The sequence below is a fragment of the Eupeodes corollae genome, chromosome 3 (genome assembly GCF_945859685.1).
Source record: "Eupeodes corollae chromosome 3, idEupCoro1.1, whole genome shotgun sequence".
NCBI lineage: Eukaryota > Metazoa > Arthropoda > Insecta > Diptera > Syrphidae > Eupeodes > Eupeodes corollae.
Window position 1 is genome coordinate 21,033,693 of NC_079149.1, and position 15,036 is coordinate 21,048,728.

The following is a 15,036-nucleotide window of genomic DNA, read 5'->3' on the forward strand; positions in this document are numbered from 1 at the left end:
TTACTAGTGGGCTTGCTCGGAGAAGGATTTGGCGATCTCTTGCAATTTAAGCCCCTTGACGGTTTATCTTCTCCCAGCATCTCCCTGTTTTCCCTTCTGTCTGGAAACCCGAGGTGCTACCTTGGCTACAACGTGGTGGTGGTCTGAATAGTAATTAGCTCTTCGAAAAAATTGAACGTCCATGATGCTGGAAGCGTGTCTGGCGCCAATAGAGAACTTCAAGTTCCTTTGTGGATGTTGAGGCGTGAAAAACGTCTACTGACTACCATGACGATTCACGCCACAGCAAAATCGATGACCCTGAATCCGTTGTCGGAAATTTTGTAGTGCCGTGCTGTTTTTCCCGATTATTCCACCAAAGATGTCTTACCTCTTTCCAGCTGGGCATTCAAATCACCCAGATTAATTTTGATATCGAAGATAGGAGGCGCTCGTTGATGCATCTATAGCTTAAGCCTTGTTGCTCAAGTCTGGCTCCAATGACAAAACCGCATCGAAATAAGGATTGTTTTGTTTTTCTCGATAGCAGTCACCATATCAAATATCGCATTTTTTTATTCTCTCAGGCCTTAAATCTTCACCCCCCACCCCTCCTTTTATCTTGTGTTCTGTTTTCAAAACCAGCTAAACATTTATGATCTCTTTCACATTGGTGATCTGAACACCAACCTTGGTTTAGTGACCGAAAGTAAACGAAAAATTGTTGAGAAATCCTGAAAAAATCCTCAAACCCAATCGGCCCAGTTTAAATGAAAACTTTGTCATTTCCCGACCACAATTGTAGGACAAGATCCAATAGTTCAATCTAAGTTAAAACATTGAAAACCCTAAGACTTTCGTGCAGAAAATTTTTGGTGAAACAGAAAACACATCCCAGCAATTGAGCAATTCAATTCGAGCTTAGAAGAAAATACTGATGATAAAATTCTTAATACTGATCTTAACAGGAATTTCCCCAAAACCTAAAGATCACTAAGACAGAGTCCAATAGAGTAAGGATAATGCAAAAATTCACATAAGATTAAAAAAAAAAAAGATTTTGAACTTCAAAACTAAGACAATCTTTTTGATTGTTCTAAATATCAGACCAGATTTTATAAACAAAGTTTTGTTCGTAGTAGTTTATTGTTGAAATTGATTTACAAATTTGTATCTGCATCTCACTGATCACCGTTTTCACTTCTTTTTGGAATGTTGCATTTAAAAGAAACGTTTTATGCATATCATCTGTTTGCAACGTTTTGATAGCACCACATTTTTCAATGCAAAACTTAGCACTTCACAAAAATTTGACTTTTTTAAACTAATGTTTGCTAATTATACCCAAGAGAATAATTTTGATTTTGATTTTTTTTTAATTAAATTATATAATAAAATTTACAAAATGGAGGATATTTATGAATACTTAATTCTTTCTTTCGGAAAATGATACTTCAATAAATTTTGATCCGAAATAATATTTTAGGAAATACTTCTTACCTTATTCAAAGAATGAATAAGTTTTTTGTAAGGATTTTATTTAAAATTTAACTTGCATGGATATAATAATATACTTTATTTCTTCATCCACCTGATCATTCATTTAATAACTATATTTTTTTTATTTTAAAACAATTCAAAACAAATATTCGACAGAAATTAAAAAGAACAAAGATGAAAACAACATTTTGTCTCAAAATTGATTTTAAAATTTAAACAAACAAATTTTATTTTTCGCATTTTTTAGTGGTGGGACGAAGTGATGGACATCTTTAACGGGGTATGATTCATATATTATGAAGTTTTAAGTTTTTTTTAACAATAAATATATTAATTACAGTTAGTTAGTTACATTATTAGTTTAAACTGTTTTTTTTTGTTTATTTTTTACATTTAATCTGCTTTTGTTTTTACTTAAACGGTACCTGCATATCAATACTGCTTAGTAGAATGTATTTTTAAGAATCCTATAGTTCCCGAGTTTATATTAGAAATAAAAAGGTAAATTCTGTTAATTAGAATTGTTAAATTTGATATAAATAATTAGTCGTAATATAGATTTCATAGAAACGGTTTTAATTTTCATAGAATAATAATAGGAACAAATTCACTGTAATACGATGATTTTTAATTGAAAGAAAAATACAATTTTCTATTTTAAAAACATATTTAAATTCACATCATATTTAAAAAAAAATATAATATAATTATATTACTATTGCATGATGTATGCTTTTCATACGTATTTAAGCTCTTTTTCAAATTAATGAGCCTTAACATATGCAACATAATCTACTCAACTCTAATGACAATGCTATATATCGAAAACCATTAAAATATTTAATTTATCAGAATTGAATGATTGAATAAATCATCCACTGCAAAAATGATATATTATAATATAAAAGAGTTGCATATACAAAAAAAGTTAAATCGAAAATACTCTTTTCCATATACAGGACTCACTCCTTCCTAAGAGTATGCAGAGTAAAATTTCCACAATAATTAAATTTTCATGATTCGATACGATGAATCGTTTTTCATTTATTTTAATTTTTTTTTTTCATTTTAATTTCAATCAAACAATACGTAATAAATTTGTTTCTATGTATATGAAGGTTTATTTTGGGGGAAAATTTAGAAAATAGTTTCCTCTTATTTACCAATAAATGACAAACACCGATTTAATTTCCCTTCACTCCAACGAACAATTGATTTCTATTTTAGTAGTTTTAGAATTTATAGCATTTAATTTGATCAATTATGATAATGATGAGGTAAATATAGACAGACAGTCGGTTTATTTATGTATTTATCCGTTTTATTTTTGTTGTTGTTTTGAAAAGATTAAAATTAATTTTAAACATTAAATTTAAATGAATTAAACCCTATTTGAATAAAATTTATTGTTCGTATTTGTCTTTTGTTGTTACTACATCGTTCCTATAATTTTATTTGTAGTTTTTTTTGTATTTATTTAAATTTTTCGAATTAATTTTGCAAATATAGAAAAATGAGAATTTGTTTAATATTTATTTTGTGCTTTTTTCTTATTTTTAACCAAACATAAATTGAATTGAACATTTAACAAAAATATTGATATGCAACAAAAATAAATAAATCCCCATCCAAATTTGTATGCACCACTAGTGGCTTAAAGACAACCATCCATTGCCTCGTACATTCATCGATTTTGCTTATGAAGTTGAACAATTTGTAAGTTTTGCTTTTGGTAACACAAAAAAAATATAATTTATTATTTATAAAATGTGTACTATTTTAAATCAAATTAAAGGGTAAATGTTATTAAGAATAATATTTAAAAAACGCATGCAAATAAAAAAGTGAATAATAATTTAAAAACCGTTCTAAAAATAAAATATAAATATTTATTTAAAATTTTCAGCCTTAAAATTTTCTTTATAAATAAATAATGGTTCAATTGCTTATTTTCTGGAGTTTTTGATAATAATATATACACAAATCTGTTCATATTTAAAATAGATATAAACATTTTTTAAGTTTATTTAAAGTACTTTAATAAGGAACTCAGATATAATTTTTGAATTTTTTAAAGTTTTCATATAAATATGTAGAAAATGTTAAACCAACGTTTTAATTCATATCGAATTTATACATTATACTTTTGTCTTAAAAACTCTTTGGCCATATATTCCAAGAGCTTGGATACATTCGTAATTGTTTAATAAATTTTGGTGCAACTCAAAAGCTAAGACGAATTTAGAATTTTATTTAAAAAAAAATATAAAAATAAATACAAATTGTTTCAAATATAATTTAAAATATTTAAAAACATAAACAATCGTTTGAAATAAACATACAAATCAACAATTTTAAACTAGACGTCAATTAATGATTAATTTTCGTTTCTCATCGGTCATATCTCAAAAACAAGTTAATAAATTTAATTCAAATAAATGTGGTTTTTCAAGTAACTAAAAATGTCAGTGTTTGTTTTTACACTGTAGCAATTTTGAAAAAGTGACAGATATTTAAAATATTAAAAGAACCAATAATTTTAAGAAATTCGATTCTACATACTATGTAATTACGGTTTTTTCATAAATTGGAAAATAAGTTTTTACGTCGAAAGTTAACGTTTTTGATACAAACAAATAAAACCCACTAAAAATAAGCAAAACATTAGTTTTCAAATTGCTTGGAAACTAAAAATCTGATTTGACTTTAAACTTATGTGTATCATCTTTTGCCAAATATTGTTATTAACATTTTTGAAAACTGTTAGAAATTTCAAGTAAGTCATCGTTTTACACAAAATGGAAAAGACCTGCTAAAAAATAAACTATTTAAAATTGTTAAACATAAATAAAGGGTGATTTTTTAGCTATTATCTCCTTAGCAATACTGATTTAAACAGCTGACGCACGTTTCGTGTTTTGTTTCACTGCCACACACATTCAATTTGGTCTAAAATATAACCATGAATCGTCTTACAAACGAAGAACGCCTGCAATGCGTACTCTGTTAAAAAAAAAGTTTATAGCGCTCTTCTTTTTCCATTTTCTCAATTTCCATTCTCGACTCGAAATATAAAATTGTACTTGTTGGATTAAAAAAAATTATACATTTTAAAAGTTTCAATATTTGTTTATGAAATGTATGCTTCAAACATTTTTAAACTAAAATTGAAACATTTTATAAAAAAAAAAACCGCTCTAACGGTTTTCGAGAAGAAAAACTAATAAATCAATATTTTAGATTAATCAATTGACAGGATACAGGAGTATCAATCAAATTTGAACGTTTAGCCAAAAAACTACTAAATTGATTTAAAGCCTCAAATATGTCGACAATTCAATTTTCGATTGTATTGTTTTTGAAGGTCAATACATTTTGTAAGGCACCAATATTAGAAGTCATTTCTTCTGATGGAAACCAAACTAGAAATATTCTGACACAAAATTTTCTTTTTTTTAATTTTTGAACATAAAATTCTCTATTTCGTCTAAGTTTTCGAATTGTACCAAAACTTTTGAAACGCGTAACCATTTATAATTAAAATAAAAAGAACATGGTTTTGAGTTTGCTTTTGAACTCAAGATTTATTATCTTGTCCTTATATTTCTTTAAATACTACGCAGCCAAAAATATTTTCTTTTAAAATCAAAAATTATGTTTGTGTACTTTTACACTAACAAACTATAACTATTCCATACATTGAGGTGAGATAGACTTAAAGTAGCTGTTTTAACGTCATTGGAACGTCATAGAACTTTAAAAAAATCGACATGTTTAGCTTATTAAGATTGTTGCCAACTTTCCATCGCTCGACCGACCCGAAGGACTGAATATAATTACAATTGTCTTTAAACAATATTGGATCTTCGAATCCAATATTGTCGAAGATCGCGGCTTAAATTCCTTTTTTAATTATTTTAAACTAAACGAAACCAAAATTGCACACCGCCACGTAAGTTATTGTGACACTTTACGAAAATCGTCAGTCGGTATGTCAAACAGGTGAAATAATTCACCACATTCAGCATAATCATATCATAATACTGATGGGCCCTCAGCCATACTAGGCTAAAGTTGGCGTGACTTTCCTACACGCATTGTTGGGCATGGGTATCACCTTCATGCCTTTGACGATATTATTAAGTCAATATGTGGACCAACCGTCACACAGTTCGTTGGTGTGAAATCCTTTCGCACAATTTGGTAAGACCTGTTAAATTTGCTTTCCCAAAATGCTAGAGGAACAGGTCACTGGCTGATGGTCCAGGTTTTTACTAATCTCTTCCAGAATTTTGGGGCCGCAGAAAGAATTATCAGCTTAAGAAATATCTTGAGGAACGGAACGGTCCACTGGTGAACTCATGGTTCATCTCACTGAACAGTGAAACAAATCTTTACATCGTTTTGGAGAAAGTAAGATTATTGCACTTGATATTTCAAAGGCATTTGATAAAGTCTGGCATCTTGCTCTCTTACCGAAAATGCGTGCTTTCGGTATCGACGAATCACTTATTCGTTTTATTATAAATTTTCTTTCGAACCGTTCAATGCAAGTTGTATTGGATGGATTTAAGTCTGAAAACCACAAAATAAATGCTAGTGTGTTCCAGGACTCCGTTTTATCTCCAACAATCTTTCTCATTTTTATTAACGATCTCCTGTCTGCAACTTTTTATACAATACATTGATTCGCTGACGATAGTACTCTTGTCCTTTCATATTCGTTTCCAAAATCACAACCCTCCTCTTAGGATATGGAACTGCAACTGCAAAATATGATTAGCTCATTAAATTCTGACCTACACAGCATTGTACAATGGGGAATAAGAAATCGTGCGGAATTTAATGCTTCGAAAACTCAATGCTGTCTTGCATCGTTTAAGCGAGATAAATCCTCTTGCCACTATCTATGAGTGGCACTTGCATCAACGAAACGGAAGATCTTGACATCCTCGGAATGTGCATCAGTAACCCCTTTTGTGGAGCGATCACGCGATTTTGCAAGAAATTTTTCTCTCTGTCTGATCTGGCTACAATCTACAAAACCTTTATACGTCCGAAACTTGAATATAACTCTCATCTCTCTCAATTGCTTCAGTAATTTATGTAAGCCTCTTGCTCAGTATTCAAAAAAGAGCTTTTAAAATGATTGGTGACATTAACATCATCATCGAACATCGACGCAAGGTTTCTTGCTTCACCCTTTTTTACCGTTATTTTAACGGACTATGCTCTAGTGAAATAGTAAGATGCATCCCTCCCCTTAAATAATTTAACCGTAATATCGCGCTTCTAGGAATGCCCATCAGTTTCCCTTTGAGCCCAACTTCGGCCGTACAGAGATTCTTTTTTTAGCCGTACCTCTCGAATGTGGAACGCCTTGCCACGCTCTATCTTTCTCTGTCAATGCAATGTTCAGAAATTTAAAACCAATGTAAACCGACACCTTCTATCCAACCCTTCCTCTTTTCCTAATGCTTTGTCATATTAAAGCTATACAAACCCTTGTAGTGTTCGCTAATTACAAAAAAAAAATTCTTAAATGTGGTTAGCAAAAAGGGAGGTGAAACTTGCTGTGGTAAAACTTACCGCGACAAGATGGCAAACATAAGAAAATTTCTAAAATTTATTTTAGAAAACATGTGAGCTTAAAATGTCTAAAAATAATTCTTCGAGTCAATTATGAAAAAATGTTGTCCAAAACATATTTTAAGCCATTACAATTTTTATGTATTAATTAATAAATTAAAAAAGGACGTCCAAATCCTTACTTGTCATTTTGTCCAAAAAGAATTTTTTCATTTTATTTTGGGAATTACGACGATTATGATTCTTATCGTTTCTTATGCTTTATAACCCAACCATACAATAACCATATAGCCCTTATCATAAAATGACATAAAGTCCAAAAAGATAAATGTCAAAATATCACTAAAAAACTGTGACAACGTCTAAATAAAATTTCATATTACCCAAAGTGACTTTCAATGTCATAACGCTCAAATTTAGAAATATCGTAACGACCAAAAAAATGTTGGGTGGTTGGGCTTTGAGGCGCGTAAAAAAGTTTTTTCATTTAATGTTTGAATTTGGGAGATAACATTTCAAACTTGAATTGAAAAATTTAGTCAGAATGCCCAACATTTTAAAACAAATGACATCTCTTGGGCGATGTGTCACTTAGTAATTTGGTCGTTATAATGTTTTAAAATTGATTTGGACAACATAACATTGATTTTGGGCTTTGTAGCTTTTTCTTCGGAAAATTATTTTTTTGCGATAGAGCCAGTTTTGAGCAATATGACATTTTAAATATCTTGACATTAGTTTTTTGGGCAGTAAGACTCTTAATTTTAATTGAAATGTCATAAAACCAAAGTATAGTTTAAACGCCCACAAAAGTTCTGTATTTCCCAAATCGTACAAAAACCAAATATGTACAAAAATTGTTTTGGATACTATGACATTTTTAAATTGGTTAATATAATTTTGGGCAACAAGACCTAACGCCGAATAAAAGTCTTACCATACAAACAAATGAACGTTTAAAGAACAAATTGAATACTTTAATTCATGAAAAAAGGGTAATAAGTCTAACATTAACATAAATATGCTTAAAATTCGGAGAACTTAGTCTCAGTTAAAAACTAGCCATAGTCAAGACATTGCCTTAATTAAAGTTACTTTTTTTCTGTTTTCAAACATTTTCTTTGATTTAAAGCTAACTAATTTATAGCTAATTTTAAATGACCTAATGATATTTTAATTAAATTCTTAAACAACATATATTTATTTTGATTACATGTGTATATCAAATCAAGACTTCCTTAATTATGTATTTAAAAATATCTACATCCTTTAACAAAACCAGAAGCAAAATTTGAAATACGTGCTTGACATATTTTAGATAGTTAAGTTAATTTTATTATAAAAGTCATCTCACCTCATAAATTTAAATAGAAAATGTTAATTAACATAAAGTTCAGAGTAAATATAACAAGAAAGAGGTATAACATAAATACCAAATATGTCCTTTTACTTAAAACCAAAAACTATCCACAAAATGATGATTTCAAAAATAACAAAAAACAAATAAAATAGAAATAAAAACACAAATAAAAATAACCTTAAAAACTAACCACAACTACTTACACATTCATTGCAATCCATTACAACAATAATACCATCAACAAAACATTAGAAATTCTGGCTCTTTTCCCCCCTCATCATCAACATCATCATCATCATCATCCTCGCATCCTCAAATCCTCGAATATGCATTGACATAAGTTTCAATGTCCTGTATTTTTTGTTTTCTCATATAAAACAACATAAACATCCTCATCTACTCACCAAACATTTTTCACCATAAAAACCCTAAAAAACCATTTCCTAGACCTAGAAATAGTACAAGTACATTTGCATACAGCTATGGCCAAAATAATACGAACACTTTATTTAAATTTCACAAACTTTAAACAAGTTTTGCTTGAAAACGAAAATCTAAAAAAAAAACAACTTAAAAGCTATAATAAATGTTTTTTCCACTCAAGTTTCTCGAGGGCAAAGAAAGATATTGATATCAAACTTTCAAAAAATGTACTAAAATTGACAAATTGACAAAAGGGCACGAACGGGAAGTTATCGCAGTGGGCGGAATCCCAACCTCTTTTTTATTGTCTGAAAAAATTGACTTTTTTAACCAATGAGCACTTTTGTACAAGATTGTCCTCTAAGTGTTCCTATTATTTTGACCAATACTGTATATTCTAACACCATCCATATCTAAACAAAATAAAACTCATACATACCTTAAAAAAAAATAAAAACACACAAAAACTTTGTTGTGAACTTCAGAGGGGGTGGCAAACTGGTAAAATGGTAAACTAGTATAAAGTGGTAAAGTGGTAAAATGCGGTAATATGGTAACATAAAAATAGAAAGAGGTGAATGGGAGGTTTTGGAAATGAGGGGCTATGAGGTTTTGGTCTATACGTATATAAATTATATGTAGTTCTTTTGGTCTAACCAAAACTAGTAGAGACCATAAAGTAGAAGTTCTTGTTGTTGCCGCATGCCATGTCCATATGGGAGACCACATTTTAGAAACTCTACTATATTTGTACATATATATTTATTTGTTATATATTGGCCCTCTAAGGACGAAATAAGTGAACATTTTAATCTAATTTTTGCTCTTTTCTTTCTCTTCCTCCTTTTTTTCCTACTTCTTCTTTCATCCTCAAATTGTGTGCTTCTCTTTGGGGGATATCTTTTCATACATTTCTATGGATTTTCCATCTCAAAACTCAAACAGCAATTGGACCAGCAGAAACTTTCTCCACATTACACCGAGGGAAATTTATCGAGGTATGTAAATGTTTTCAATATTTTCTTCCATACGACACAGGATATGTAAGTTTTGTAAGGATCTAAAGTAAACGCAAAAAAAAGAAAAAAGGAAATTGCATTAAGTTGATCCTTTTACATAAATTTGTATTGAGTTCGAGTTCGAGAGTTCGAGTTTGAATTGAATACATATTTGACGAACGTTTGTGGTGGTCAAATGTACGAGTATATGTAAATCAAAAGATGTCCTTTTTTGTCGTATATGTTTTAAAGTTGTGGCATCATTTTATTAGTGTTGCGTTATTGCAGTGATTTATATACAGGACTATGTATGTATTTGATTTAATCCTTGTATGAGTATATCTATTGACAGTCCTTGGTTTAAGGAGACTTTACTGTCAATATGCTTGTCCTTGAGAATTAATAAGGACTATGAAATGTTATTATACTGTGCAAAAAAAGTATGACAGTAGTTCTGAGTTAAGGTCAAGATGGTTAGTACTTTAAATTCGATTAAACCACATCAAAAAGCCATCTTCAAAATATACAAGGAATTGAAATATGAAGGAATTGAAGTCATGAAGAAATTAAAATATGAAGGACAATCATTTCAGCGTCAAAAGCTTTTTGAGCATTATAGAGAGTGAGAGTGTTTATAATTTTAATCTCAGTCTCTCTTATGCTTTAAAATCTTTTGACTGTTACTCTCGACTAAAAAGTGGATTGACTTTTTTTAAGTCCTACTTGAATTATTTAAAAGACGAAATTCTATTTTTTTGGCAATTTATGTTTTTCAAAATTATGAAACACTCATAATCCACGATTTAAAAAAAAAAATATATGCACTGTGTTAACACGGTTTTCTGTGTAAAATGTAATTAATAAAACAATTTTTAATAATTTAAAATTCAGGTCTTTGAAGAATTTGACAAAGTTGTAAGTTCTCTAGTTTTTTCCAGAAAATAAATAATAACCATTTCATTATATCTAATTTACCTCAAATAAATTGGTAAAATAAACTATTTTTAATATTTTGTAAAACTTTGAACATAGACTAATTTTTGAAATTTTAAACTGACATTTGTCTAAAAATGTTAAGACAAATTCCCAACAAAATTGCGACAAATAGATTTCAAGATAAGCCCGAAAACCGAAAAAAAAAAAACGTATGTTTCTCTTAACTACCGCTAGAGTCATTTCATAAACCATAACAAATACGAACAAATCACGTTGGATTCTTCTGGACTTTTTTTTGGGGCTTCACCAGACATTCCTTAGTAAGTGTGCGAAGTTTCAAAACTGTTGGATTTTTTTTGTGGTGAATTTTTTTCGTTCATTGACTACTATCGGACTTAGAGAACTTAAAATTTTTAAAACGAAAATGTATTTTAAATTTTTTCAACAAGTTCCACTTGCAACCTGTCATAAAAATACGCTGTGAAAGGCCAAACATTTTTACTAGAATTAATATGAACGGAAAAATTTGATTCTGAAAATTACATTACATTTTTACATTTTTTGAAAACGATTCTGATCTAAAAAGTACGCAAATTCCCATTTTGTATGCTCAAAAACATGTTTTTTATTACTTTAAACTTATTTTTAGTCAATTTCGAATATTATGTAGAATAATTCTACTTTATTTACAAATAGTGAGAAAAATTATAAAAGCTTACTTACAAAATTGATTTTGTTAAAAAGAAGAAGAAAAAAATAGATACCTCACAAAAATACTAAAGTTAAATTATTAACTTCCCCATAGGAAGTTATTGTAATTCGTCCGATTTGCCGAATTGAGAATTATGACATTTCTAAACGTTTCAAGGTACCTAGAATCGAAATAAAAGATTTTTAGAAAGATGTCTGTGCTTGTGTGTGTACGTACGTTCGCGACGTTTTTTTTTTTTAATTGTGCATAAAGATGCAGAAAGAGATCTCAGAAAAATTGCGTGCGTGGTTTTTTTACCATTGCAGTTTAAAAAAGAGATGAAAATTTTGGTTAATCATAAATATTTCACGAACCAATTAAATTTATTATTGAATGAGTTAAATTTTAAATAACGTGATACCAAACCACTATATCTTTGAACAAAAAAAAACAATTAACGGGTTTTTATAAATCAAAAAAAAACCGAGAAAAAAATGTATAAACTCTAAAATCTTACGAACAAAAAATTTATTTTATCTCCAAAACAGTTTTGTGCAACGAAAAATAACGTTTTTAACATCTGGTAAAATTTTGAGAAAAATCAAATAGACAGTTATTTTTATAAAAATTAAAAACCTAAAGAATTTAATTAAAGTTGGTAAAAATTGATTTTCGACTCAAATATCTTTTCAAAACTTTGAGATATTTCCTTAAAACTATTTTTATCTATGAAACATATTGTTATCAACATTCAGTTAAATAGACAGTTTTCTTACAAAAAATAAAAACCGAAAAAAAAACAATATTAAAACTTGGTAAAATTTACTTTCGACTCAAATAGTTTTTCAAAAATTAAAAATATTGTCTTTAAACTTTTTTATTTCACAGAAAATATTGTTTACGATATTCAGTAGGTTTTTTTTAATATAAAAATCCGAAAGTCCGTTTTTCATAGAAAAGTAAAGACTACAAAAAATAGTACCCAAAATTGATAAAAATTAATGTTCGGTTTTTGGTATCTCTCAAATTAATTTCACTCATCCAATTTGTAAAAATTTAGAAATGCTTCCAAAATTGGTTAAAATTTGTTTTCGACTAAAAATCTATTTGGCAAAACTAGATTTTCAAACTAAACTATTTCTTTGTATGAAAAATATTGTTGATAATTTGAAAATTTGTAAGAATAATTCAACTCAGAACTTCTTTAAAACAACACGAAAACCTACAAACTTTTAAGCAAGACAAATCAACAGACGGGATGGGAATTTATCAGTGTGGGTCGCATCCCAGCCTCTTTTTTTTTTAATAATTTGACTTCTAATTTGTAAATATATATTTACTGCTAGTTTAAAATGCGCTATAAACCTCTGAATTGAATGCATAGAACATTTCATTTCAGTGTCTTCCAATAAAAGGTTTAATTTTAAATAGCTCCTTCTTTGGTCAACTGTTACTTTTTATTCTGTAATCTTTTGACAGTTGACAAGAAAATACTACGTCATTACTTACAACGAAATGATATTCACTTTAACAACGCATTAAAATTGTTAAAAATACTACGTAAATACAACGAATGAAAATAATCGTAATTTTAACAACCATGTTATATCTCAAAAATATGATAGCAATTGGTAAACTCTACCTTGAATTTCAACACCTTAATATTGTTTTAGAGTCAGGTGACAGGGATGGTATATTTCAATACTTCATAACTGATTTATTACCTTTAATAGAAAGCTCGTGAATCGTGATGTTATCAAGGACATACCAGAAAACAACGTGTGAATTGGTCATGGAAAATAGGAATGCATTAACTTTCAGTTCATTCCAAAATAATATACTTGGTCCAAAAAGTCTCCGTACAGCAGCCTAATGTTAGCTTTTTTTTTAAAAAAAAGTACTAAGAACAAATGTAAAAACCAAAATTGTAAAATTGAAAAAAAAAATAAGTTTCCACCTCACCTTTTTACCAAATTAAAAGAAATGTAATTGTGATTTTCAAAAATAATAATTTTTAATTTATTGTACTACTAATAATTGATCTCGAATGTTCAAAAAGAAAGCTGCTATACGTAGACTTTTTGGACTATATGCATCTCTCGAAAAACATGTTTTCAAATTTTTTAAAATTGTTTCATTTCATTTTGCTTAATTTTTGATGACGTTCTTCTTATAAAGCTTTGAATAAAGAATATGATTTCAAAAGTTCAGTAATTCGAAAAAAAATTTTTAAACAACAAAATAATTTTAAAAAAATCAAACATACCTATATTTTTATCATTAAAATTGTAATTTAATCATTTTTATTTTATGTTCATATTTAGATTTTCAAAAATGTATCCATGATTTTAAAACCTGGATTTCCATGTGTCATTTTTTGTTCGAAAGTTAAAGTTCAAAATTATCACTGCAAATGAATAATTTTTAAATTTATTTCCTACCGTACAATTCAGCTAATTCGGAACTATTTCTTAAGCGTTTTCTCTCATTTAACGTCAATGTTGTAACAGTCTGCCTTAACTCAAAGTATTTAAGAAACTTGAACAACTTTTTAAAATCTTATAGAGTTTCTTCGAAAAACGTATAAGAAAATTCATTGCTTATAACAGTGTAGCAAATAGACAAAACTTACTGCAGACCTGTCAAGTCTGTTGGAAACCCTTTAAGGGGCATAGGGCATCTACTACGCCTATGTACGGTTTCCGTTGATGTGTTTCAGTCCCTCCAACTTTTGCCTGGTAACGCTGATTTCTCCTCGACTGTCCTGCAGGGCATGCTTCTTTGTCGTCCAGCTCTTCTTCCGTCTTATCTGAGCGGATTCCAATGCATTGCTTGGACTGTAATGCAGTCATTCCTTTTTTTACTTTAAGAGTATGTCCAATCCGTTGCCACTTATGCCTTCGTATTATAGAGTCTATAGGTTCCTGGCCTATCATTCAATAAAGGAACTCATTTGATGAAGGGTTTGGTCAGAAAATCCTTAGGATGTTAGGAAGACATCTATTCACGAAGGGTTGCAGCTTTCTTGTAATGGCTGAAGTAATTTTCCAAGCGCTGCACCTGTAAAGAAGCACAGATTAGACATTTGTGCGAAACAGTTGTAGTTTTTGTTCTTAAGCTGATAAATTTATTCCTCCAAATTTTCAACAACATACCGAACGCCGCTTTTGCTATGCCGATGCTGCAAATGAAGTCTTGTTTGGGTCCGCCTTCTATGGAAACGATACTTCCAAGACATTAAATGCTCTCCACTTTTTCCACAAGTTGCAAGGAAATATTTATTTGAGAGGACTGTTGGGTTCCGAGGCTGATCATTTTTGTTTTGCCGGAATTAATTTTCAGCCCCACAACTTCTGCTTCTCTCTCCACACTTGTTGTCATTTGTTGTCAGAGCATATTCAATTTAACAAAAAAAAATTGGCATCATAAAAACGCTTCATAGGCACGAAGTCAAATCTTAGGAATTATTTTTTTTTTTCAAAAAGTTTGAAAATCTCTTCTATGGTATAAAATTAAGAAAACAAATTAAGATTAAAACAAAAATTGAAATAAATTTTAAA

At 29.2% G+C, this 15,036-nt stretch overlaps 1 protein-coding gene across 16 annotated transcripts in view; it reads left to right on the top strand.

The window, feature by feature from the left end:
• The window catches only part of LOC129952848 (sorbin and SH3 domain-containing protein 1), a 360,372-nt gene that overhangs the window by 246,744 nt on the left and 98,592 nt on the right, over positions 1 to 15,036 (top strand). For 14 of the 16 annotated variants that reach the window (XM_056065716.1, XM_056065715.1, XM_056065719.1 and 11 more), the window contains 2 exons: positions 1,727 to 1,759; positions 9,797 to 9,849. In XM_056065716.1, the coding sequence (XP_055921691.1) occupies positions 1,727 to 1,759; positions 9,797 to 9,849 (86 nt within the window). The remainder of the gene's footprint in view (positions 1 to 1,726; positions 1,760 to 9,796; positions 9,850 to 15,036) is intronic. The other 2 variants (XM_056065706.1, XM_056065725.1) reach the window with 1 other exon arrangement.